Source organism: Leucopleurus acutus (genome assembly GCF_964270905.1).
Source record: "Leucopleurus acutus genome assembly, chromosome: 19".
In the NCBI taxonomy this organism is placed as follows: domain Eukaryota; kingdom Metazoa; phylum Chordata; class Mammalia; order Artiodactyla; family Delphinidae; genus Leucopleurus; species Leucopleurus acutus.
Window position 1 is genome coordinate 25,110,193 of NC_139161.1, and position 26,951 is coordinate 25,137,143.

At 39.7% G+C, this 26,951-nt stretch overlaps 2 protein-coding genes across 11 annotated transcripts in view; one reads left to right on the forward strand and one right to left on the reverse strand.

The window, feature by feature from the left end:
* Positions 1 to 11,798, reverse strand: part of MBTD1 (mbt domain containing 1) — a 68,148-nt gene extending 56,350 nt beyond the window's left edge. For 6 of the 9 annotated variants that reach the window (XM_082860505.1, XM_082860501.1, XM_082860500.1 and 3 more), the window contains exon 1: positions 11,208 to 11,401. Coding sequence is in view for 5 of the 9 variants with exons in the window: in XM_082860501.1 (XP_082716627.1) it covers positions 11,208 to 11,228 (21 nt within the window). In the remaining 4 variants the exon portion in view is untranslated. Of the gene's footprint in view, positions 1 to 6,695; positions 6,794 to 10,533; positions 10,598 to 11,207; positions 11,402 to 11,491 lie in introns of those variants that run through there. The other 3 variants (XM_082860502.1, XM_082860503.1, XM_082860504.1) reach the window with 3 other exon arrangements.
* Positions 11,799 to 11,887: 89 nt separating this feature from the next.
* The window catches only part of UTP18 (UTP18 small subunit processome component), a 39,980-nt gene continuing 24,916 nt past the window's right edge, over positions 11,888 to 26,951 (forward strand). The window contains exons 1-7 of one of the 2 annotated variants that reach the window (XM_082861229.1): positions 11,888 to 12,342; positions 13,963 to 14,075; positions 16,254 to 16,352; positions 18,436 to 18,503; positions 22,914 to 23,002; positions 24,548 to 24,673; positions 25,713 to 25,887. In XM_082861229.1, the coding sequence (XP_082717355.1) occupies positions 12,013 to 12,342; positions 13,963 to 14,075; positions 16,254 to 16,352; positions 18,436 to 18,503; positions 22,914 to 23,002; positions 24,548 to 24,673; positions 25,713 to 25,887 (1,000 nt within the window). In that variant the 5' untranslated portion in view covers positions 11,888 to 12,012. The remainder of the gene's footprint in view (positions 12,343 to 13,962; positions 14,076 to 16,253; positions 16,353 to 18,435; positions 18,504 to 22,913; positions 23,003 to 24,547; positions 24,674 to 25,712; positions 25,888 to 26,951) is intronic. The other variant, XR_014326975.1, reaches the window with a different exon arrangement.

Consider the following 26,951-nt stretch of genomic DNA (forward strand, 5'->3'; position numbering starts at 1 on the left):
ATGTTAAGGAAGGATCTATCCATTCCTGTTTTCTTAAGTTTTTATTAGGAATAGGTGTTGAATTTGTCACAGACTTTCCCAACATCTAAAAAGAGAATATGACTGTTCTCCTTAGAGGTATTAATATGGTAAATTATATCAACAAACTTCCAAATACTGAATCATTCTTGTACTGCTACTATCAAGCTCACTTCGTCATAATGTATTTGAATATTGTGTTAAGAGATTGCACAATATTTAGGATTTTGCACTGATATTCATAAACGTCTAATTTTCATTTTTTTGCACCATCTTTATCAGGTTCAGAAATCAGTATTAGTCTTGCTTCATAAAAATAATTAGAAAGTTTTCCTTCATTTTCTATGGTCTGAAATGATTTGTGTAGCATTGGGACTACATGCTATCTAAAGGTTTTGCAGATTCCCTTGTGAAATCACTCAGGCCTGGTGTTTTGTGGGATAGCTCCTTGATAATTTCCATAAAAGAAATAGAGAAATTTACCTAAGTTTTTAAGAAACTCTCTAGTGAGGTCAATTTTCTCAAACTGTATTTTCCTAATAATCCATTTCATCTAGGTTTTCAAATTTATTTGCACAGTGTGTGCAAAATAGTTGTGTAAGATTTTCTCAATTTCTTCTGTATCAAGTTATTTCCTTCTTATTTCTTATTTTGTATGTTTGTGCATTCTCCTTTCCCTCTTGATTAAACTAGCTAGTGGTTTACATACTTTGTGAATTTTCCCACAAAGGTCCAGGATTGACTCATCAATTTTATGTATAGTTTTTCTGTCCTTTAATTCATTAACTTCTACTTTTATCTATTATTCCCTTTTTTTGTGTGTTTTGCTTTGCTCTTTTTGTTTCTGAATTCGGAATTATTTATTTTCAATCTTCTATATTTACTGTGCTAAAGTAACCGGATTAGGCCCAAGGTGGAGTTGCTCATGCTAAGTCCCAAGTCAGAAAGCCAAAATTTAGTGGTTAGTTTTCTACACTCAGCTCTTCCAGAAAAAGATAAGCCTAAGTCAACCTATCAGCACAAGTTACTTGACCCAGCTCCAAGACTTCCTTTTGCTCCATTAAGGCCAGCAACCCCATTTTAAGCAATCAGCAAATGCCCAGTATAACTTCCTTGTTCCTCCTGCTCACTTTGGTCTATCAAAATCTCTTGGCCTTCTGCAGCTCTTCAGAGCTCCTTTCTACCTGCTAGACTGGATGTTGCCCAATGTATCAACTGCTGACAAAGCCAATAAAATCTTTAGAATTTACTTTTGAATTTTCCTTTAACAGCTGATAATTTAGGAGTACGAATTTTCCTCTGCTCACTGCTTTAAACGTATTCCACAGATTCTGGTATGTATGTAGCATTTTCATTATTATTATTTATAAATTTATTTATTTATTTACTTTTGGCTGCTTTGGTTCTTTGTTGCCGTGTGCAGCTTTCTCTAGTTGTGGCGAGCAGGGGCTACTCTTCGTTGCAATGCACGGGCTTTTCATTGCAGTGGCTTCTCTTGTTGTGGAGCATGGGCTCTAGGCACATGGGCTTCAGTAGTTTTGGCACATGCACTCAGCAGTTGTGGCTCATGGGCTCTAGAGCATAGGCTCAGTAGTTGTGGCACACGGGCTTAGTTGCCCTGCGGCATGTGGGATCTTCCTGGACCAGGGCTCGAACCCATGTCCCCTGCATTGACAGGTGGATTCTTAACCACTGTGCCACCAGGGAAGCCCCATTATTATTACTTTTTAGAAACTCTGCAATTTGTTTGCATTCCCTGTTTATCCAAAAGTTGATTTTTTTAAATTGAGGCATAATTTTGAATGCATATCAAAGATGCTGAACTTTTCAAGTTCAATCAAGATGCTGAAATTTTCTATCACTCTAGAAAGCTCCCTCATGTCCTTTCACAGTCAGTTTTTCTCCTCCTCCCAGTTTTAGCACAATTGCTTAATTTTGCATATATTTAAGATTTTACATAAATGGAATAAAACTATATGGACATTTTGAGATTTATCCATGTTATTGCATGTGTAATGGTTCAACGCTTCTTACTGCTGAGTGAAACTGAACTTTATCAATGTATTAGTCTATCCATTCTCCACCCAGACTTGAATACTATGAATAAAACTGCTATGAACTTTTTTGCACAAGGCTTTCTAACATATAATAGAGGGTTTCTAAATTTCAAGATGGAAGTGCCCTTTTGCTTTTTGGTTTTGCTTTTGCTTTCTTGAATGTAACCTACTGATGTTTTCCTAATTTAGCAACAATTTTTATGAATACTCTGTGTTTGAAATATAGTGTCTACTAGGATGTAGCAATGGATATACCTGATGATCTGCCTTATTATGTGGTTTAGATCTTTTATAACCTTATTTTTTGTCTACAACACCTATCTTGTGCTAAGAGTATTAAAGTCTCCAATTTTTAGCGCTGTTCACTACTTGCATTTTTTATAGCTTCTGATTTACAGATTGTTGCTGTTATTTGGTTCATATATACAACTATTGTACCTTTGTTGTGAATTGTGGTTGTAGCATTATAAACTGTCCTCTTTTGTCTTGTTCAATGCTTTTTGGTTTGACTTCTACTTTGTTATCAGCATTGCCAATCCTGTTTTCTTATTATTTGTTTGCCAGGTATATCTTTGTTCATTCTTTTACTTCTACTGTTTTAAGGGCCTATTGTACATTATAAAGTGGGTTTTGCTTTTCTAAGCCAATTTGAAAATATTTTTAATTGGCGATGCGCCACTATTTCTTGCTGTGTATGTTGCTTTTGAGAAACCCAATACCAGTCTAATTCTCTGGCCCTTGTAAGTCACTTCATCTTTTTACCCTGGAGGCCCTGAGAATTTTTATGAATCTTTAAAGTTGTATAGCTTTACTAGAATATTATCTTGGAGTTTATATTCTGGTATGAACTTTTCATATATTCAAAATTCAAGATTCATATCTTTTATTTCCAGAAAGTTTTCTTGATTATGCGTTTAAATGTTATGCTTTTATTCCTCTGCCTTCTTGAGAGACACCAATTACATGTGAGACTTTTTGTACCCACCTTTCACTAAAACTGTCATTTTCATTCTCTTAGTTTTGTTTTTCTTCTATGTCTTTTATCACATTTGCATTTGACTCTATTGTTTGTTGGGAAACTTGTAACTTAGTCTTCATTTCTGATATGATTTTTTTCCTTCTACTTTCTCAGTTTAATCTAATCTGACCTTATTTCATCCTGTTTTTTGTCCCTTTCTGTTCTGTGTTATATTTCTGAGTGAAGGTATTTTTTTACCCTTATCTCCAAATATGGTCTGAAGATGTTTTATTTCATTTTGAGTATTATTGTGTCAATTTTCTTCTGCCTCACATTTTTCTTTTTTGGGGGAGGAGAGATATTCATCAGCTGATATGCTTTGACTCACACTGTTTCTTCTCAGAGAAGTTCTGTATGGATGTGATCCATTCTTTTCTATTTCTATTCATTTCATGGTCAGAGTTCCTAGTTAAAGAACATCCTCTTTCTTTTTCTGAAAGATTATTAATTTTTTCCTCTTCCTTCTTTCTCTTTATCCATGACTCCAAGTCTCCATGTCTTCACTCCTTCCCTATGAAGCACTGGTAATTTCAGCTTACCAATTCTCGTATTGCTTGCATTCAAGCTCTTCTCTGTGGCTGGAACTGTGAACTATCAGATTTCAAACCTGTGTTCAGTATTTTGGAACTTAAGTGATGAATTTCTCTCTTTTGGAAGTGGTACTTTTGTGCTTCATCTAAGCCTTCCACGTCCCTAAACTCTTTCAACAAACCTGTTAAGACTTCCCTTTCCCACTCTTCATATGGGCAGGAGGAGCTCTTGGAATCTGATTTCTCTGCTTATAGGTAATTTGAAGGTTGTGGTAATCTGTTTCTTAATGCTGAAGGCAGGGGTGGTGTGTGATTTATACATGCTTTTTTATTGGTTTATAGGTAGGTGGGTGGGAAAATTGCATCAGGCTTCTGCCACTGTTCTCCAGACTTAGAAATCTATACATACATGTTTAAGTAGTATATTAGAATATATTATCTTAGAAATATTGCTTTTGTCATTTTCTGAAACACTTCCCCTGTCACACATTAGATTCACTTTTTGTATCACTTGACAGTTTTCCAGAGTAAGTCTTGTTCATTTTCATCTAATTTGGTTTAGAAACACATTTTCTCTACAGGAGTTTATTTGTAAATTCCGCAGTAACCTTATGAAATACTTTTGCTCCTTATTTGTAAAAAATCTGTTAAGATTAGTAATACAACTAATATAAGTCATACAACTTAAAGGATGCTTAATATGTGCTAGGGACATTCTAAGCACTTAATATGTAGCAATGCATTTAATCCTTACAAATATTATTACTCCCTTTTTACAAATGAGGAAGCAGAGGTTCAAATGGATTAAGTAATTTGCCCAAGGTCACAGAGCTAAAATGAACACTAGCAATATGAATCAAGGGAATAATCTTAAATCTATGTTCAATTTTAACCTCCTTTCTCTTTCTTTCTTAATTATGGTTCTATCAGCTAACTTCTGTAAGCACAGAAAACAAATATCAAATAAAACTGTTTCAGGTAATGTGCCATTCTGAACACACTGCTCTTCAAAATAAAACTGAAAAACCATGTTAGGTGACTACTCAAGACTTTGAATATAAGGTGATGGGATGACTGCAGGTGGTGAGACCTTGCCTAATATTAGGGCATATATGGTAACTCCTCAACTAGCACAGAGGAAGTCAAAATATAATACCTAAAATTCATACATCAGGTAATGGAAGTCTAATATTTAGAATTATGGAGATGGATATTAGATCAAAAAGATAAAAGAATTAAAAGTAGTTGTCTCAGGACTTCCCTAGCAGTCCAGTGGTTAAGACTCCGTGCTTCCACTGCAGGGGGCATGGATTTGATCCCTGGTCAGGAAACTAAGATCCCACATGCCATGAGGCACGGCCAAAAAAAAAAAAAGTACTTGTCTCATGAAAGCTGAACTGGGAAGAGAAAAAAAGATTGCTGCAAGGGATCCTTTTTGGGGGTACACTTCTATTATTGTTTACATGGTACTATCAAGTGCATGCATTTGTTTTATAAAAATAAAAGTTAATTTTTATAAAGTATAAACTACCTCTAAAGAATTCAATAATTGGTAAAAAATTGAGAGACTGATGATATCTGGCATTGGCAAATTTATATATGGGAGAAAAAGCACTCATATACACTTGGTAGGAAGGCAAACATATGCCATCTTTTTGGAAGGCAATTTGCATTACTTATGAAAACTTAAAAAAAATGAGCATGCCTTTGACCAGGGAATTCCACTTTCAGGAATCTGTCCTTCAGAAATACTCATAGGACACAAGAATCCATGTGGAAGGATATTTCTTGCAGCAATAATGTAATAGTGAAAAACTGAAGGCAATCTAACCATCAGTAGGGGGGTGATTTACTACAGGTAAAATACTGAGTAAAAAGTATTTGAAATACTGAAAAAAAGTAAATTGCCAAATACGAATAATATGACTCATTTTTATTAAAAGAAACAATATATGCTGGTATATGCACAGATTGATATATCTGTGTTTGTTTATGTATGCATTTAGAAAGATCCTGAAGGAATAGCTAAACTGTTAACAGTGTGAGAATGGGATGGGAGGATAATTTTAACTTTTCCATATTTTTCATTTTCTTTTTTTTAAAACAGTAAATATGTAACACTTCTATAATGAAAAATAAAACAAAAAAGAGGTTTTTAGAGTGACAAAATGTAGGAAGTCATAAATTGCAGTAGAATTTCATTTTCCTACCGTGACTGTAACCCTGATGAACCTTCCTCCTTATAAAATCTACAAAGGAATTAAAAAGTATAACCATTAACTTATTTGTATAATCACCCCACAGGTTGCAATAAAAGTGTCAACCTCTCCAGGAGAAATTTTACAGAAAATATTTGAGATTCTAAATGCAAGCACATATAAATATGCAACCAAGTCCTAATAGCATAATTTCAACATGAATAAACTAATCAAAAGTTAACCAATTCTCCATTATCCACACTAACAGGGTACAGTGACCCATATAGTTATCAAAGTTTTATATTTAGTCATGGAATATAAGTTTTCTAGAACCTTAAGTCTGAAAGTTGTATGTGTGAACAAAGTTCAAAATAAGAATTAACAGATACTCTATGATGACTGGACTCAGTAAGAGCTACTTAGCTCTTGCTGGTTTCTTCTTCATACCACTATCAAGATACAATTCACTGGGCTAAACAGAAGGGCCTTCTGGCTTTCTAAGCTTACTATTAGGAGAAAAATAAATGGTAAGGATTTGGGATTGTTGGGTTTTTGTTTCCCACAAGTTCAATGTGAAAGAGTAAGTCCATGTCAATAATACAGTCATCGAAACTGAAAGCAATAATATCCTGAATATCCCACCTAGAGAAAGTGAAAAGTACCCAGAGAAGGACAGGAGAGGACAATGTTCTACATAACAATACTCTAAGATTTAAAGCAACAGTGAGCAAAGGGAAGCTACCTTTGATATATAAAAAATACAAATTTCTATCTCTTTGGGTTCAAGTCCTGGTTCTATTACTCAGGACTTTGGATGTAACAATTATTTGGGTCTCAGTTTCCCTTTCTTCTAAATAAGGAAAACACCACTTACCACACAGGAAGGATGTTTGAAAAATAAAATAATTCACATGAATGCGCTTTCAGTTCTTCAGAAGAAAGTTATGAATCCTTAAGTATGAACCTGAAAAGCTAATTAAAAATAAGATGACCTCGTCAAAATTAAGTCTGAAATACAGTAACCGAGAGGGTCTTTGAGATCATTCATTATCAGCTATCAATTCTACTCCAAATAACTGAATTCATATTAAGGCTGGGCTGAAGTGTAAATGTAATTTAAGTAATCAAACAAGAGCATTTATAACGTTAATGTAGCAAAAATAAGTTAAATAGGTTATTCAGCATCATCTTGATTTGATATACCTAAAAATACTGATGCAAAATGATGACATTCTCTTGGTGTTTATCTTTTAAAAATATATTTGGAGCTGGTTGCTCAAAAGATACACAATCACTAACAATAAACATTATAGGGTATTAATAATGGAACAATTGAAATAGAGTTAAACACACATGTGCACACAAGGGGGTTATTTCTCTGGTGTATAAAATAATCTGAAACTAGCTAATTAAAATTTTGAAGTCTAATAGTAAAGTAATAGATGGTATTATCCAACATTTACTGAGCAATATATACAAATCATTATGCTAAGCACCAGAAATACAAAAAAGTGTTAAACTTAATATGCACATCCTAAAACTAGACTATAAACTACGGCCAAATAGTTGAGACAACAAGAAATTACTAAATTAATTAATGCGTATTGTATACAACTAGTTCTACAATATAAGTAGGAATTAGATAATAACAGTGAAAAGGGAAGTAAGAAAAAGGGATTCTGGATAGATATCTTAACATTTTATCATTTATAGCAGCTCCCATTTTCTTATACAGTGGTCATCACATCTGGAGGTTTACGGAAACCTTGGGAGGAAGGCACAGCTGATCCCTGGCCGGCCCTTATTTTAGATGAGGAAAATGAAGCCTGAAGAGATTAGGCAACCTGCGTTAAGATCACAGGTCAGGAGGTGGCAGAGGCAGAGCCTGGCCAGTTTGCCAACTTTGTCTGTAGCTCATTTCTACTACATTACATTTTAAGTTATCAATACTAAAGTGAGAACTAGAAGCGAGCTCAGAAATCTTCTCATGCAGTATTGCTCTAACCAATCTGATAAACCTTTCTGAAGAAGGCTCCACCACAGACCTACTGATTGATCACCCACAAGAGGGAGGTTTTGCATTTTTATAAGATCCCCAAGAGGTGATTGTGGTGATGAGCTAAGCTTGGAAAACACTGTTCTATTATCTGTCCAGTGTGGCAGACATGTGGCTATTTAAATTTACACCTGATTAAATGAGATTGAAAATTGGGCTCCTCAGCCACACTAGTTACCCTTTAAGTGCTCAACAGCCACATGTGGCTAGTGGCCACCATACAGATGGCACAGATATAGGACAGTTCCATCACTGCAGAAAGTTCTATTGGATAATGTTAATTCTAGACCAACCTTTCCACTCTAAGGATGAGAAAACTGAGGCACAGAATCTTGTCCAACAAGGCATATGAAGTTATTTAGTGGCAGAATTGAAATGCTAACCTAATCTGCCAGTGTCCCTCATACTGCATCACTTCATCCCCATAAATTTAGGGTTTATTCAAATGGGAATTGTTTTCTTTCCACCCTTCCTTGTGGGTTGCAGTAAGAAATTTTAAATTTGTGGGGAAAAAAATCCTAAAAAAACAAAGGTTTATTTAAAATTCATGACTAAAATCAAACAATCTGCAATTTTTGTATAAAATTAAAAGTAGCCTTGGACAGTTAAGAATACCCTAGTGTTAGGAGGCATATCTTAGTTTAACTATTAACTCCTTCCTCTTTGACCATCCTGATGTTTTTATCTTTCTTTTGGATCTGAAACTCTGAAACTAATGATAATTGGCTTACCTTAACATTATAAATATGAAAAAGTTAAATCTTACTTAGCAAACATTTTAAAGATGAACAATTGAGAAACAAAGAGCAACCTAAAGAATAGTGACTTGTCTAATTTTAGGATGTGCTCACTCAAATCACTGAGAACTCATGGCTTTCAGTAATCTAGTGGTTTTGTATTTATAACATTAATAGGTTGTTTTCACTTCTAAGCTATAGTTTAACCTTCCTTTGACAACTATGTTACATTTAAAACAATTTAAATAGTTTTAATTTCTGATGAAATTGAGGGTTTGAAGCCTCTGAACATCTAAGAAAAGGTTTAGACACTAATTAAATCAACATATAACCAGCCATAAAAATATACAGTAGTGTCTTCTTTAAAAATAAAACCAGTCATTCCTGTCTAGTATGTTTAGAATGCAAATGTCTCCAAAGTCAGTCAGCTTAAGTCATGACAGTTCATGTTTAAAGTGAACAGGAACTTGGGAATTTCACATTAATGAAAACTTTCAAGACAGAATTATGCAGCTCCATTAACTTTTATCAGTATCTAGTATTCTTTCCCATGTTAACTTTTAGTGACTAGATTTAGAGAAAATATCACGTCAAAGTGTGTACAAAATTAAAAACTGGACAGTTAAAAAAACATGGTTCAACATAAGATACTTATGAACAGATACTTATTCAGACAGTTTTTGCCATAATTTGCAAGGCACCCAGAAGCGTGGAGTATGGGGTTCTACATAAGTAGAAGCTACTTGTTATTCAGGGAAGGAGGTGGTGCAAAAAAAGACAGCTATTTTCTTTCTAAACACTCATCGGCGTAGAGGTAAACAAATGAAAAAAAATACAGTGTAAGCACATCAGAGCAGAGCAACAGTCTCCAAGTCATAAAAGGGGGAGAGAGAACAATTTCTGTGCTCTAACATTTTAACCGCGGGACTGGGAGTTTAAAGTAAAATTTATTCTCTGGCTTTTATACTAGATTCATTACCTCTACATTTTATCTGTTACGTCTTGACTCCCACTTCACCATACTAGGAAGAGGAAAACATGTGCCCCCAAGATTCCTATGCCAATAAAACTTCTCTTGGAAGCAGCATAGCTCACCAAATGAAGGAGAGTATTAGAAAAATGCTAAGTGACAATAGTAGAACTGAACTATCTAAACCACCGAGTGATAACTACTGATGTATACTAATACAAGAAGCATGAAAAAATATTGCAAACTCTAGGCAAATATTAAAGTGTTGCAAAAATTTCATATCTCATTAAAAACTGGAAACAAAAAAGAGAATGTATTGTGAAGGAGGGGCCCCAAGCAGGAAGCCCAGCTTGAAAGGAAAACACAGGTCAAAAGGAGGTGGTGGTGGGGAGTGCAGTTCTTCTGATCATCCCTCTAGCAGGAGATGCTTCTAACAGCTTTGGTACTATCTCCAAGAGGCAATTTAGGCATCCCTTAGGGAAAGTGATTTCGGCAACGAGAAATGTGCTTTGAGATAGAACGCTGAAATTTCTAACTTTAAAAAGATGCACTAGTGAGAGAAAACAGCCATGAAATTCCCAGATCCTATTTCCCAAACTTCCTGTAGAAAAATATCAACCATTCTGAGACATAGAAGCCAGCACATTTGAACTGACAAATGTAACAAAACAAAGTTTTCAGACGGCCCTCACTATCTCTCAAGCCCTCCCCCCACTTCCCTGCTGTTCTTTCCTGGCACACAAAATATAGGCCAATGAGCAGTGGGTGAGGAGAATGTGAGAGAAAATTTGAGAAGTAAAAAGGGAATCCACTTAGTAAGGACATGAATGAGTCTAAAGAGTCTAATAAGGGTAGGCAAACAACAATCAGAACTGAACGGCAGGGCTTTCCATGGCAGCAGCGAGCGCTCAGTGTTTGCAGGGGTTTAGGCAGAGGCCAGGCTACCTACCACTTGTCAGAGAGGCTGCACAGGGGACGGCTGCTTTGGGTGACCTCTAATGTCTCTTCCGACTCTGAAATGTTAGGATTCTTATTTCACAAAAGAGAACGCAACGGTCGTAAAAGCCCACCGACTTAGAACCCTTTTAAATAGGCGGCGGCTTCCCAATCACCACTCCCACCTCTCCCATCCCACACGTGCCCACCCCGCCCCCTTTCAATTTTTCCACCTCCACGTGCGAAACGCCTCGTGGCACCTGCCCCACAGCCGAGAGGCGCCTTCCCCTGCAAAGCACCAAAACTCTGCCCCCTTGGGAGAAGTGAAGACTCCACTCCCCGATTCTTGGGCGGCCAAAAAAGGAAGTCTCAAATCCAGCCTTTCTCCCCAAGCCAGAGCTGAAGGGGGACGGGGGACCGGAACGAAGAGAACTTTCTTATAAAATTTTTCTTCCAAAAAGTAAAGAGGATAGAGAGAACCCTGATGAGTCCGGGGATGGGGGGAGGGGAACCCCCGAATCGTTTAACGGCCGGTAGGGGGAGGGGGGCTCCGGAGGTGGAGGGGGCGTGGGATGGAGAAGCAGGCCTGGGAGCGGGGTCAGGGGGCTGCAGGGGTTCCTGGGGTCGGGGGGCTGCCGGCGTCCCCCCAACCTGGCACACAAAGCAGATGCCGCGCTCGGCTCTCACCAGATCCTTTGTGTTTTCCATCAGGGCCTCATGGGTAGGGGCTGTCCGTGCTCCCCGGGCCCGCGGCGCCCCCTCCCGAGCTGGGGGCAGGCGCCTCTCCCCGGGACTACGGCGACTACAGGGGGGCCCCGACTGGGCCCAGACCGGTGGCGGCGGCGGCAGCCCCCGGATTTCCCCCCTTTAACTCGGGTGGCCCCAGGATATCAACAACATTAGCATAGCCCTCCCTCCCCAGCGCGCCTGCGCCATGACCCGCGCCCCGATTGGCCCACTTCCCTACATACCCTCCGTCTGTCTTCCAGCGTGGGACCCTCTGCAGGCTCCGTACTCCAAGGGCCGTACCAAGACGAAGGGGTGGAAAAGGCGATTGGGCTCGTGTAAGTCGAGTGGTTAAAAAGTTAGGAAGAAGAGTAGCAGTTTTAGCCTGTCATCTCAGTTTATACCCTGGCTTTCTTGCGCTCCTTTCAATCAATTGCAGCTGCGAAGTTGTGTTGGAAAAAAATTTCCACTCCAGTCACGCCGCTTCCCCCTCCACCCGGAAGATTGGTTCTCTCGGAGGAACTCCCACACGGGGAGGGGCTCGTGAGGGGATGGGCGTTACACAAGGGGGGGGGGAGAGAGAGAGAGAGAGAGAGAGAGAGAGAGAGAGAGAGAGAGAGAGAGAGACAGTGCTGGTCACGTGCTCACAGGGCGGTGCAGCCTCTTTCCGGCCCCCTGTGGCCTCAGCCGCTACGGAAAGCAAGAGCCTCGGCGCACGCGCAGTGAGGATCCACGTGAGCACCTGCGTTCCTTCTCAAACCGAACCATGCCGCCGGAACGGAGGAGCCGAACGAGACCGGACCGGAGAGCCGGAGCGAGACCAGACCGGAAGACCCGAATGAGGCCGGACGATAGAGCCGCGGGGCCGGGCGGGCCGCTCCAAAAGGCTGCTCCTTCATTTCAGCGGAAATCGCCGGCCCGGCCGCGCGCAGCGGCCGCCGTAGTCGCGGCCGAGGAGGAGAGACGGCTCCGGCAGCGGAACCGCCAGACGCTGGAGGAGGACAAGCCGGCCGTGGAGCGGTGCTTGGAGGAGCTGGTCTTCGGCGACGTCGAGGGCGACGAGGACGCGCTGCTACGGCGTCTGCGGGGCCCGCGGGTGAGGGAGGCCGCGGCGTGCGGGCTGGGCGCTCGGTGGGCGGTGTGCCTCCGAGGGCGGAGCCTGGGCGACCGGTGGCGCAGGGGAGCGTTCAGGTGGGAGGGAACCGGGAATGCGGGCGCCGCGGGGTGCCAGACTGAAAGTCCCGGGAGGGCGGAGACCGCGCCTTTCTCCGCCCCCGAGGGAGCCGCTGAGCCTGGTATGCAGCAGGCGCTCAACGTATATTCGTTTAGCCAACTAATCGTGAGCATCTTTCGATTAGTGGCAGTGGCTCAGTTCCACAGTTTTCTCCCTAGACTCAGTGTTTCTTCTCTCTTGGTCATTCAATCGCCTGCCTCAATACTTTGCTGTGATTCAGGGGTTCCACTTCGTTTGTGAAATCAGAATTCGTGGGCACAGGCCTGGGAGTCTGTTTTAACAACCACATCGAGTGGTTGATAAGCCAGCTTTTGAGAGTGACCGTGTATTGGTCTATTAAAGTAATATTTGTGAGCCCGTTTGGCGCCAGATACTTCTCCTGGCAGTGCAAACGCTGCATGATTATAATTTTTTTGCATGCTTTTTGCTTTTTTTTTTTTTAATCCTATACCTGTCTTTTCTTCCAATATAGGGAGTCACAGGCAGTTTCTAGGCACTGGAGGAGAAACAGCAGTGGATGAAAACTAACAAAAATCCCTGCCTTCTTGGAGCTTGGATACTTAGTGGCAGAGGCAGAAGATAAAATTCAAGTTATGTCAGTGAAGTGCTGAAGGAAAAAAAAAATAAAGGCGTTCAAGAAAGGGAGATAAGCGTGTGTCGAGGGGGCCTGTGAAATTTTACATAGGGTAGTCAAGCAAAGCCTTACTGAGAATTACTCAGTTTGATAAGCGAATGCAGACCTAGGAAGTATCAGTTGATTGCCAGAACCTCATTTGGGTGCTTATGGGAGAGGTTGCAGAAACTAGTTGGGAGATAGAGAAATACTACTGGAAAAATGCTGAACTGTGTGACAGTTTCCCATTCGGGAAAAGAAACAGTTTAAGTGAGGTGGGGTTTGTTGGGCTTTGCAAGATCATAGGCCAATAATAGAGCAAGTAGAAATCATTTGGACATTTCTATCATGTGGTTTTGGGAAAGCTCTCAAGCTCACTTCAGGTGAAATTCTGTGGTCTAGATTTAGATTTGTTTGGGTAGTATAAAGTTTCTTGAGGAGGTAAGGGGTCAAGAACAGTTAAGAAAAGTGGAGAAGTATGTTTATGAAATATGACTTAATTATGACATTCAGTCATGTTATTTTATCTTTGGTGTCTGCCTTTGGTCCTGTGATTTCTGTAGTTCTGTGATTTTCCCTGCTCCTTTATTCATCTGTCAACTTACCTTTTTAACTTGTCTTACTTGGTTTTTTCCTTTCAGCAAGTTGACTCTTTGACTATTCCAATCTTATCTCATGTGTCCAACGGGGGGTGCCGTTCTTTAATCTCATTTTCTGTTCGATCTCCAGCATTTGCTGTGGTAGCATTCTGTCCCATAATTTGATAAGAGGGCCATAAAAACAAAGCATTCTACAAGCCACCATTCTGCAAAGTCTGCCACCATGGGGTATGAAAGACTCAGTGCTTGTGGGTATTTTGTCTTTTCTAGGTTCAAGTACAAGAAGACTCAGGTGACTGTGAAGTGGAGAATGAAGCAAAAGATAATTTTCCACCTCAGAAGAAGCCAGTTTGGTTGGATGAAGAAGATGAAGATGAGGAGATGTAGGTTGCCTAATTTTTCTTCTGGAGTCCCTCTGGATTCTTCAAAAGTTACTTTGCAGGTTTTAAGAAAGTTCTCTTTCTGAATATGTGAGTACGTGAAGACTTGAAAAATACTGGAAAGTATAGCAAAGATCATTCATAATCCCATCACCGAGGGAGAACCACTGTTAACATGTTGGCATACATCTCTCCCTCTTTCTTCTGTGCTGTATAGAAAAGCTAAAAGAGCACAGTGTTTGGGGTCAGACCTGAGTTTGCCTCCTAGTTTGGCCAGTTCCTAACTGACCATTGGCAAGTTTGGAACCTACCTTTTCTCATGTGTAAAATAGGGATAATAGTAACTATATTAGAAGGCTCTTGAGATTAAATAGTGTATGTAGAGCTCTTAACACAATGCCTGAAATTGAGAAAAGACCAAAAAAAGTTAGCCATGATGTATAATATGTACCTTAAGATGAGAATGTATTGTATTGCAAGTATTTTCCCCAATTAAAAAAAAAAACCTTTATAAACATTTTAAAATGGATGTATTATAGTCCATTATATGATTTAACCATAATTTACGTAGCTATCGTTGGATAAATATTTTTCCTTTTAATAGATTGATGTTGAGATGAGCATCTTTATGCATAAATCTTTTTCTACTTAAAATTATTTAAGAAAGATTCTTTGAGGTAGATGAACTTAGTCAAAGAGCAGACATTTTTAAGGTTCTTGATAAATACTGCCAGGCTGACCCTGAGGTTCTGCTAATTTACCTTTCCATTGAAAAGTGTCTGTTTCACTCCATTTTAAAAGCAATGATTTCTCTGGACTTCCCTGGCGGTCCAAGTGGTTAAGACTTTGCCTTCCAGTGCAGGGGGTGCGGGTTCGATCCCTGGTGGGGGAGCTAAGATCCCACATGCCTTGCGGCCAAAAACCCACAACATAAAACAGAAGCAATATTGTAACAAATTCAATAAAAACTTTGAAAATGGTCCACATCAAAAAAATCTTAAAAAAAAATAAAAGCAATGATTTCTCTTTTTTCAGACATTGTCAGTTTAGGGTAGGAAACATCTAACTTGTGTTGAGAAAACTATTAGTCGTTGGTTTTTCTTAAAAGTAGTCTCTATTATGTCTTTGCGTATTTGTCTACTGGAGACTTTCATTTTGTTTTTTTATTTTTAAAATAAAAATTGTACATAAGGTGTACAACATGATAATTTGCTATATATATACACGGTGAAGTTATTACTATAGTCACGTGAACTAATAAGCATTTCCATTTCTTCAGATGGTTACCATTTTTATTTGTGGTGAGAGCCCCTGAAATCTACTCCCTTAGCTAATTTCCAGCGTACAATATTGTCATTAACTGCAGTCATGCTACGTAACTGCAGCTTTGTACCCTTTAACCAACATCTCCCTATTTCCTCTACCTTCTCACCCCTGGTAACCATCATTCTGCTCTTCGCTTCTACGTATTCTACTCTTTAAAGATTCCACATTTAAGTGAGATTATGCAGTACTTCTCTTTGATGTCTGTTTTATTTCACTTAGCTTGACGTCCTCCAGGGTCATCCATGTTGTTGCAAATGGCAGATGAGACTGTTTATTAATGATTTTAGTATATCAGCTCCTTGCATATTGAGAATTTCAAACCTTTATATGTCAAATTTATTGCACATTATCTAGCTTTTTGTTTGCCTTTAAGTTTGTTTTAATGTTGTCTGATGCACAGAATATTTTAATGTTGATGTAGTGAAGTCTATGACACTTTTCCTTTTTTTTTTTTTTTTCTTTGCTGTTGTTTTTAGTAAAAAGTTGTTCAGAGAGAGAGAAATATTTGCCTGTATTTTTCCTTCACAGTATTTTAAGGTTTGGGTTTTGGTTTTTTTTGTTTTTTGTTTTTTTGTATTTAACTCTGATTTACCTGGAATTTATTTTGGTGAATGGCATAAGCTGTGTCTAGATAAGTAATTGTGAATTTGAAATAACTCTTCAAAGGGTAAACTAGATGATCCGAAATATTGGAGATTCCTTTTTGTTTCGGGAAGAATGGAGAATGTGCATTGGAGATGTTCCACATCTTATAAATCTTGATCTATGTTGTTTGCTCAAAATACTAAAGGCAGCAACTATTTATGTTGATTCTTTAAGTTATTGAAAGCATGCTGTTTTCTGTTTTTTTTATAGGGTTGACATGATGAACAATCGTTTTCGGAAAGATATGATGAAAAATGCCAGTGAAAATAAACTTTCAAAAGATGAGCTTCAAAAGAGACTTAAGGAAGAGTAAGTGTCCTTTTTTATAGGTTTGCCAAGATGTATTTATAACCAGTATTTGATTTTGATTTGCTCAGTCTTTGGCTTCTTGGGTAGTCAGATTTCCATTTTGAATTGGAAGAGCATTGTTCTTGGAAGACATGATTAAGTTTTAGTATGGGGGCCTGAGAAGGAATACAAGTACAAAAAACTTTGGAAAAAACCTGTAATCCTGCCATTTAAATATAATCAATGATATTATTTTTTTAACATCTTTATTGCAGTATAAATGCTTTACAATGGTGTGTTAGTTTCTGCTGTATAACAAATCAGCTATACATATATCCCCACATCTCCTCCCTCTTGCATCTCCTTCCCACCCTCCCTATCCCACCCCTCTAGGTGGACACAAAGCACCGAGCTGATCTCCCTGTGCTATATGGCTGCTTCCCACTAGCTGTCTGTTTTACATTTGGTAGTGTATATATGTCCATGCCACTCTCTCACTTTGTCTAAGCTTACCCTTCCCCCTCCCCGTGTCCTCAAGTCCATTCTCTGTCTGCGTCTTTATTCCTGTCTTGCCTCTACGTTCTTCAGAACCTTTTTTTTTTTTTAGATTCCATATATATGTGTTAGCATACGGTATTTGTCTTTCTCTTTCTGACTTACTTCACTCTGTATGACAGTCTCTAGGTCCATCCACATCTCTGCAAATGGCACAATTTTGTTCCTTTTTAGCTATTTTAAAGTCCTTGTGTGCTAATTCTGTCAGGTCAGTCATTTCTGTTTCTGTTGACTGCTTTTTCTTCTGGTTATGGTTCATGTTTTTCTGCTTCTCTGTATATCTAGTAATTTTGATTGGATTCTGGGCAGTGTGAATGTTGTTCAGTGTGTGGATTTTGTTTTTTGCTTTTAATGTGTGTTGAACTTTGCCTTGGCAGGCAATTAATTGACTTGGAAATCACTTTGATCCTTTCATGATTTGTTTTTAGCTTTCTTCTACAGTAGCATTTATTCTAGGTTGGTTTAGCCCCATTTTTAAGTTATGACCTTCCTGGGATCTCTCCTGAATGCCCTGCGTGTTCAGTAAGGACCCTTCCTCTGACTGGTTGAACTCAAATGTGTGAGTTTTGGTTCTGTGCAACTTACAGACCCCTTGGCCTCAAGGCATGTGGGATCTTAGTAGTACAGGCCCCTTTTGGCCGCAAGTCATGTGGGATCTTAGTAGTTCTTTGCTTGACCTCATGGAGTTTCATCCTATGAGTGTGCAGTTTAGTATTCAGAAGAAGTGTCTGTGGACCCCTGTGCAGATTTCTGGAGCTCTTTCTCTTTTTCTTCTACAGTTGACTGCCCCTCAAATTTGTGTTGTTTCAGCCTCTTTCAAGTCTGATCTTTTTCTCCTTGTTTCTGTGTCAGGGTCTTATAAAAATGCCTTGAGGGGAAAATTCCAGTAATGGCATTGCTCACCTTGTTATTTTTCTTCTCTTAGAGATCATAGTCCTATGTTGCCTGTTGTCCAATTTCTGAAAATAGTTTCACATATTTTGTCCAGTTTTCTAGTTACTTATGGCTAGTGGGCTTAGTTTGGTGGGCTTGTCTGTGATTCTGCATTAAACAGAAAGATTCTTTTCTGGCTTCCAAATACCAGCCCTTCAGAGTATAACTGTCATGCTTCTCCTGAAGCTTACTTTTTCCAGGATGAAATGCTCCCATTTTATGCAAAGGATATATGATGAAGTTTTGTTTATTTTACCAATCTGGTTGTTTTCTCTCAGACATGTTCTAGTATTCTTTTGTGTACTCTGTGTACTATAGCATTGATGTATAACCACAAAGAGATTTCTATTTCTTTACTTAGTCACCACATCTGGTGTGTTGATATGTGCAAATAAGACAACTGTGTAACTAGATGTAAATAAATAACAACAAATATGTATCCAGGTGGTTATTACCAATTTAGGACTATCCTGTGTGAGTAGCCCTTCTGTTCTGAAAGATGATAACTTCTTTGGAAGAGATTCTATTCATGCTCTGACCTATATTCTTGAAATGTATTAAACTCTATATAAATACAGTGGTCACTACAAAATTTTATTTTTACATTTTTGCTTAGATTCCAGCATGCCATGGGGGGAGTACCTGCCTGGGCAGAAACCAGTAAGCGGAAAACATCTTCAGATGGTGAGTGTTGACACCTCTGTTTAAGTTGGTAAATAGATTCCTTTTCCTGTTCTGTTATTGTTTGAGGTTTCCCACGAGGCTTGTTAAAACCTGGTGTTTGAAATATGTCTTTTTTTTTTTTTTATGTCTGGTTTTGAAGTCTATCATTTCTCTGAAGGAAGCTCTTCTACAATAGTGTAAGAGGTACTTAGTAGCATATTCTTTACTTGTAGAGACAATAATGGATGGATTTTATGATGTTTTTCCTCAACAGAACTGTGTTACATTATGGCATAGATTAAGTAAAAAATAAGTAGTAGTGTTATTTCTTGATTCAGAGCCCCTTCCAAAGACATGAGCAGCTGATCTAGCTATCCACTAGGAAATGGAATGTCTTTCTAAGGAGCACATTTCAGTTTAGGCCCAGATGATTATTCACTTTCTAAAATCCTATTTTTCAGCTGCAGATTTTAAGTTTGACTTGTACCAAAACTGTTTTCTGCTGTTTAGATCTTTGAGTTTAGATATTATTTATATGGATGGTTTGGCCACGATCTGATTTGAGTTCTTGGAGTTATAAATTTTAGCCTTGGAATTGACTTCTGAAATTCTTGAGGAACTCCAGAGTATATCCTCCCATTGTAATACAGGAGCTCCTTTCTTAGCATCTTTGGTATCTGATGAACCTCTGTTTGATTATCATCATCACCTCTCCCTCCCATCTCCCCACCCATGTCAGTCTTCATGGTATTCACGTATAGAGAGCCCTTACAAGGAGCCAGTTTTATATAATTCTGTTAGAAAACTCAATCTGTTATTAAGTAGAAACTTACCTTCTGGTTTCCAACCAGATACTTTTAGAGGTTGAAGGACTCTTAGTGATGTAGCCCGACTTTATCTGCTGCAAGAAACTTCTCTATAACATCTGTTTGATGATAATTTAGCCTCTGCTTAAATATTTCAAATAATGTTGTGCTCTTTATTAGACTATTTCTTCCTCTTTTCTTCTTCTCTTTAAAAACTAATTGTAATTTTTTTACTGTTGAAATTTAGCCTCCCTACACTGTAGTCCTACCTTTCGAAGAGATATAATCTTATCTCTCTTTCATATAAAAGTCTTCTGTTATTTGAGAAATGTCTTTCCAGGTTTTTTAAAATATGTTAATCATCTTGTCCTGTCACTGTTTTTTTTTTTTTTGGCCGCCCCACGCAGCATGTGGGATCCTAGTTCCCAGGCCAGGGATCGAACCCATGCCCACTGCATTGGGAGCGTGGAGTCTTAACCACTGGACCACCAGGGAAGTCCCATCCTGTCACTTTTTTTTACATGGCATAATTATAAACCTCGGTCATCAGTTTACCTTCCTGGATGAAATATAATTTTATTATCCATTTTAGAATATTGGATTCATAGAACTACAGCAGTTTAGATATAGATTAGGTTTATGCTGACATTGAAGCAGGAAATCTCCCAGATTCCAGTGGCTTAATCCAGTAGAATTGTTTTTTTTCCTATGAGTACAATTGAGGTGGTGAGAAGGTGATGCTCTACTTAAGGAACCCAAGTTTATAGACGTTCTGCCATCTTCAGGGTGGCTCTTCCAATGTTGCCTAGGATATTGACCACCAGTTGACTTATAGGAGAAGAGAGAGAAGTCACCAAGGGAAGTTTTTATTGTCCTGTCCTGGAAGTGCTACGTGATACTCACCTACATTTTATTGGCCAGAACTCAGTCATGAGGCCACACTAACTGCATGCAATACGAGGAAATATAGTTTGTCTTTGTGCCCAGGAGAAAAAGGAAATGAATTAGGTCAACAGTTAGCCAGTCTGTTACTATCTGGGATATCCAAGTCTAATGCCTTAATTGTACATATGACAGTAGTAAAGTTCAAAAAGATAGAAGTGACTTGTCCAAGGTATACTTATTGACGGAGTGGTGACTACAACCCAGCTTCACGGTTATCTCCAACATATTATTTGTTTTTATCTGTAAATACTAGATTATCTTTTTTTTTTTTCCTGAATTACCTTCCCCCCCGCCCCCCGCACTGGCCCACTGGCATGCAGGTTCCCTGACCAGGGATTGAACCTGTGCCCCCTACAGTGGAAGCACGGGGTCTTAACCACTGGACCACCAGGGAAGTCCCTAGATTGAGCATCTTTGAAAGAGAAGTACTCCTCCCTTTAAACACAGCTATAATGCTATTATCATACACCTTCAGAAATCAGTAGTAATTCCTTAATATTATGGAGTTTTATTGTTGCTGTTTTGTCAGTTTATTCACCCCCACCCCCCACCCCCCAGCCCTCTGCCGCAGTATTCAGTGTTTTTAGCTTGCTTTGTATTCTGCTTGGTCTTCATAGGTGCTGTTGAATCTGGCTGCATGTCTTTTCTAAGTTTTGGAAATTCTTGCCTGTTATCTCTTCACACGTTGTTTTTGTTCCATTCTTTCTTTCCTTCTGGGATACCAATTACATGTATGTTAAAAATTTTTTTAAAACATTCTTTGTTCTTTTCTGATGAGATTAGGTGCATTCAGGGTGGTATGGCTGTAGACTGTGTTCTTTTCTGTATCTTCTGTCTTTCTGCTTTCTGTACTTTAGTCTGGATATTTTTTTCTGATCCTTTTTCCAGACCACTAATTCTCTCTTCAGGTAATTTTGATATCCTGTTAACACCATCCACTGGGGTGTTAGTTTTAATTACTGTTTTTCAGTTCTAGAATTTCCATTTGGTTCTTTTTTTTTTAATAGTCTAGTTCTCTGGCTTAATTCTGAGTCTTGCCTTTCATTATCTCTAATATGTTAAACATAAATTTTTTATTTTATTTTTTATTATTATTTTTCCTTCCAGTTTTTTTTTTTTTTGCAGTACGCGGGCCTCTCACTGTTGTGGCCTCTCCCGTTGCGGAGCACAGGCTTCGAATGCACAGGCTCAGCGGCCATGGCTCACGGGCCCAGCCACTCCACGGCATGTGGGATCCTCCCAGACCGGGGCACGAACCCGTGACCCCTGCATTGGCAGGTGGACTCTCAACCACTGTGCCACCAGGGAAGCCCTCCTTCCAGGTTTACTGAGATATAATTGACATAGAGCACTGTATAAGTTTAAGGTGCACAGTATAATGATTTGACTTACATACATCATGAAATGATTACCTCAATAAGTTCAGTGAACATCCATCATCTCATGATAAAAATAGATAAAAATTAAAGAAGTAGGAAAGAAGTATTTTTTCTTGTGGTGAGAAGTCTTAGGATTTACTGTCAACACCTTTCATATATAACATACAGCAGAGTTATATTTATCACGTTGTACATTATATCCCTAGTACTTATTTCTTATAACTGGAAGTTGGTACCTTTTGACTGTCTTCATCCAGTTCCCCTCATGTTACCCTCCATCTCTGGTAACCACAGACCTGATCTCTTTTTCTATGAGTTTTAAATGTAATATTTAAAAATTTTATGTCTGATAACTTCATTATCTAGATCTCCTGTGAGGATTGTTTGTTTTTCTTTAGGTTTTCAGTTATCTTATCTTGTCATTATTTACCTGGTTATATGTCATTGAGTGGTGGGCATTGTATATGAGAAATAGTATTGATTAACTAGAGATCTAGGACAATGGTATCTTTCTCCAGAGAATTTGTATGTTTGTTTTTGGGTAGGTGGTTGGGCAGTGGGCACTAGCAATCCTAGAACATCTTATTCTAGTGAGAGAGTGTGAGAATTCAGTGCTGGGTTTCCATTCTTGGGAGATTTTCTCGTAATTCTTTGATTTCACCTTTAATTTTATGTATAGCCTTTTGTGGCAACAATCCAGAGCCTGGTGGTTTACCAGACTCCTTAGGAACCTTAGAGGGCTTTTGGTACTAGTTTTTGCTCTCTTAACCCTACAAGTGTTTTAAACACTCTGCTTAGCTTCTCAGCTTTCTTTACTAGAATCGTCAGTCATCTCCAGGGGAAAAGCAGCCCTATTACCTCTCTTGGAAGTTTTGATACACAGTTTGCTGGCATTGTTCTTTCAGTCAGCTAAAAGTTCTAGTTCTTTTTCCTGTGAGTTGTTAAGCTAGATCTGCTGTTCATCCTGTTGCCCATCTTGCCACTGTTACGAGTTTCTCTTTTTAAATTAAATGCTGACTCCGTTTCATCTTCATTTCATGTTGTTTTAGTCACTGTAGTGAATGCGTGTCTTTTGTTCCAGAGTCAGGCGTTGATTTTAACCATATACATGGAGGTCTTGTCATCGTTTTCCTCTCCTTCAAATTTATTTTGCTGTTTTACTTTTACCAATTGCAGCTTAAATAAAACGATTGAGGTTGGGAGACTGGGAGGGGAGTTGAAGTTTGAAATATAAATGTTTGGGATAGGTAATGGCCATCTCATTGATTCTGAAGATCAGCCTATGGGTTTGTTTGACTTAGATGAAAGTGAAGAGGATGAAGATGATTTGTTGCAAAGGACTGGGAATTTCATATCCACATCAACCTCTCTTCCTAAAGGAATCTTAAAGGTGAGAATCACTAAAATTGGGTCAATCCAACTAATTACCTCTGAAATCCAATATACTTCCCAGTTACAAATGTATGGATTCCTGTAATCTGTGGGATTAAATGTGCTTGCTATCGTTTTGCCTTGGTAAATATTTGTGTTAGGTTTTTTACCTTTTGCAAACACAAGATTAAATTACGTTCCCAGGAATTTTTTAGGAATGTTGTTTGATTCCTCCTTTTGCATTTCTTGTTCCTTCTGTTGGCACCAGCCTTGTTCATGCTGCTCTCATCTCTCGCCCAGTGCATAGCAACAGCTTTGTGGCTAGACTCTCCACTTCCACTTTCCTTCTTCCTAAACTGTTCTTCCTATAGTAGCCTGAGGGATCTTTTAAAAATAAAACATCATGTCCTGTCACTTTTCATTGCTCTTTGAAAACTTCTGAATTCCTTGCCATAGTCTACACTACCCTTCACAGGATCTGGCCTTTGCCGATGTCTTCAACTTCATCTGATGCCTTTTCCTCTTATTCCTTACTCATGCCACACAGGCCTTCTTTCTGTTTCTTGCACATGCCAAGTTCTTTCTTGCCCCTGAACCTTTGCTCTTGCTTATCCCTCCATGTGTTCTTTAAGCACTGCCAGTGGCCAACTCATTCTTACTTTTTTTTTTTTTTTTTTTCCCCCGGTACGCGGGCCTCTCACTGTTGTGGCCTCTCCCGTTGTGGAGCACCGGCTCCGGACGCGCAGGCTCAGCGGCCGTGGCTCACGGGCCCAGCCGCTCCGCGGCATGTGGGATCTTACCAGACCGGGGCACGAACCCACGTCCCCTGCATCGGCAGGCGGACTCTCAACCACTGCGCCACCAGCGAAGCCTTCATTCTTACTTTTCTGCTCACATGACGCCCTAGAAATGTCTTTCCTCACCATCTTACCTAAAGTGGCACCTTTCTGCTCACATGATGCCCTAGAAATGTCTTTCCTTGCCATCCTATCTGAAGTGGCTTACTCTAGTTACTGTCTAACTCATCACTGTGTCTCACTTGTTCATTGTGGTAACCAAGTGCCTACCCAGCACTTGCTTCAGTTAAATATATGCCAAATGAACAGTTCTCTCTTTGACATAATTTTCCCCATTATAAAAGGGTAGCATGCGAATTTAGATGGTGAGAGGGGACCTTATTATGGTAAATTATTAGACAGAGTGATTCTGTCTCTCCCCACCCTGTGCAGATAATTCATTTAGCTCCTCATAGGGTGAATTCACCTCCATTGAAAATGTAGTCACCACAAAAATTTATCTTCAGGGGTTACAAAGAAAACATCATACGATACTGTGTTTTTTATGTAATTGCATTTTCAATGTAGTGGAAGCCCCCGAAAAATGGATTCTTGTATGGTAAAGCACTGTACTAGAATACTAGTTGGTAGCAGAGCTGTGGTCTTCTGGTTACTCTTCCAATGCACTTTCTTCTGCATTGTAAACTACTTTATAGTGTCTTCATGCTTTAGAGAAAATAATGTTAACCCATTCGAATTGATAAAATTCCAGCTTTATTTTTCTGTAGATGAAGCACTGCCAGCAGGCTAATGCTGAACGTCCTACTACTGCTCGGATCTCGTCTGTGCAGTTCCATCCTCGTGCACAGGTTGTGATGGTCGCTGGCCTAGATAATGCTGTATCGCTATTTCAGGTATGCATTTTTTTTTTTTTTCTGCGGTACCCGGGCCTCTCACTGTTGTGGCCTCTCCCGTTGCGGAGCACAGGCTCCGGACGCGCAGGCTCAGTGGCCATGGCTCACGGTCCTAGCCGCTCCATGGCATGTGGGATCTTCCCGGACCGGGGCACAAACCCACGTCCCCTGCATCGGCGGGTGGACTCTCAACCACTGCGCCACCAGGGAAACCCTCATTCTTACTGTTCTGCTCACATGACGCCCTAGAAATGTCTTTCCTCGCCATCTTACCTAAAGTGGCACCTTTCTACTCACTTGATGCCCTAGAAATGTCTTTCCAGGGAAAGACACTGTGCCACCAGGGAAGCCCCAGGTATGCATTTTTTTTTTTTTTTTTTTTTTTTTTCTGTACGTGGGCCTCTCACTGTTGTGGCCTCTCCCATTGCGGAGCACAGGCTCCGGACGCGCAGGCTCAGCGGCCATGGCTCATGAGCCCAGCCGCTCCGCGGCATGGGGGATCTTCCCGGACCGGGGCACGAACCCGTGTCCCCTGCATCGGCAGGCGGACTCTCAACCACCGTGCCACTAGGGAAGCCCAGGTATGCATTTTTAAATGAAGACTTGTAGGGACTTCCCTGGTGGCACAGCGGTTAAGAATCCGCCTGCCAATGCAGGGGACATGGGTTTGATCCCTGGTCCCGGAAGATCCTACATGCCGCAGAGCAGCTAAGCCTGTGCACCACAACTACTGAGCCTGTGCTCTAGTGCCCGTGAGCCACAACTACTGAGTCCACGTGCCACAACGACTGAAACCCATGTGCCTAGAGCCCTTGCTCCACAACAAGAGAAGCCACCACAATGAGAAGCCCGTGCACTGCAATGAAGAGTAGCCCCCACTCGCTGCAACTAGAGAAAGTCCGTGCACAGCAACGAAGACCCACCGCAGCCAAAAATAAATAAATAAATTAAAAAAAAAAGACTTGTAGTGAAAAGTGTTTACAATCAACTTACATGGTCTGTGGAAATAATCAAAAGGAATATTTGTACTTCCTTATAGGTTGATGGAAAAACAAATCCTAAGATTCAGAGCATCTATTTGGAAAAGTTTCCAATCTTTAAAGCTTGTTTTAGTGCTAATGGAGAAGAGGTTTTAGCCACGAGTACTCACAGCAAGGTTCTTTATGTCTATGATATGCTGGCTGGAAAGCTAATTCCTGTGCATCAAGTAAGAGGTAAGGTTTCTAATGAACATATAGCTGACACACACCTCCCGCCCCCCCCAGCCCATAGTTGAGTTTGTTTAACAGTATTTACAACCACTTTTTTTCCTCCCCATAGAATTATTAAATATAAGGATTTCTTTGGTTTTAGTATTTGGAAAATGTCGTGTTGTTGAGATAACCTGTTTGAATGAAAAAAGTGAACTGACTTTTTACTGAGTACCTATGGGAAGAAAATCATAATTTGCAAATATGTATTCCCCTAGACCAGAAAAGCAGTTGCAAATACTTGGCTATAAAATTAGCAGTTGCTGCAGCAGAAAGAACATGAGCCTGGGAGCTAGAAGACCTGGGTTCTACAGCCTTGGACAAATTATTTCACTCCTCTGATCTGAAATTTGGGTGCCCTCCAGTTCTTCTGCTGTTTGTTATAATGCAATTTTGGTTTATGTTTAAAGGAAATAAAGCACTGCTTTTGGAATTTGTAATGTATTTTGAAGAATGAACTACTTAAATAATACATCTTTTTTTATCAGATGAAAATTTATCTTTCCTCTGCCTTATCTCATCTTCTGCATTCTTCTACTCCCATTACCTCAAAAATATAATGACACCTTCATGAATCCTTTGGGAACTAAAGTCCTTGTAATGAAGTTGGTTGGGTTAACATTATAAATCTTGGGAGGTGTTGTCATATGCTACAGCTTGCTGGCAGTCTCCCTGTTAAATTGCACATATGTGGGGCTGTAAAGGTTACAGGTTGCTCTGTACAGCCTTTTTTCTGCTAGTGGTTAAAAGTGAGTAAGGCCAACTTTAGAAACATTTATGAAGTTTATTTTCAGTGTTTCCGGTCTGGTCTTTCCTGTGTTCCTGACACTTTCAGTGATCCTTTCCAAGGGGTTTTTTCCTTTTTTTTTTTCTTTCTGTCCCGTTGCGGAGCACAGGCTCTGGACGCGCAGGCTCAGCGGCCATGGCTCACGGGCCCAGCCGCTCCACGGCATGTGGGATCTTCCCGGACCGGGGCACGAACCCGTGTCCCCTGCATCAGCAGGCGGACTCTCAATCACTGCGCCACC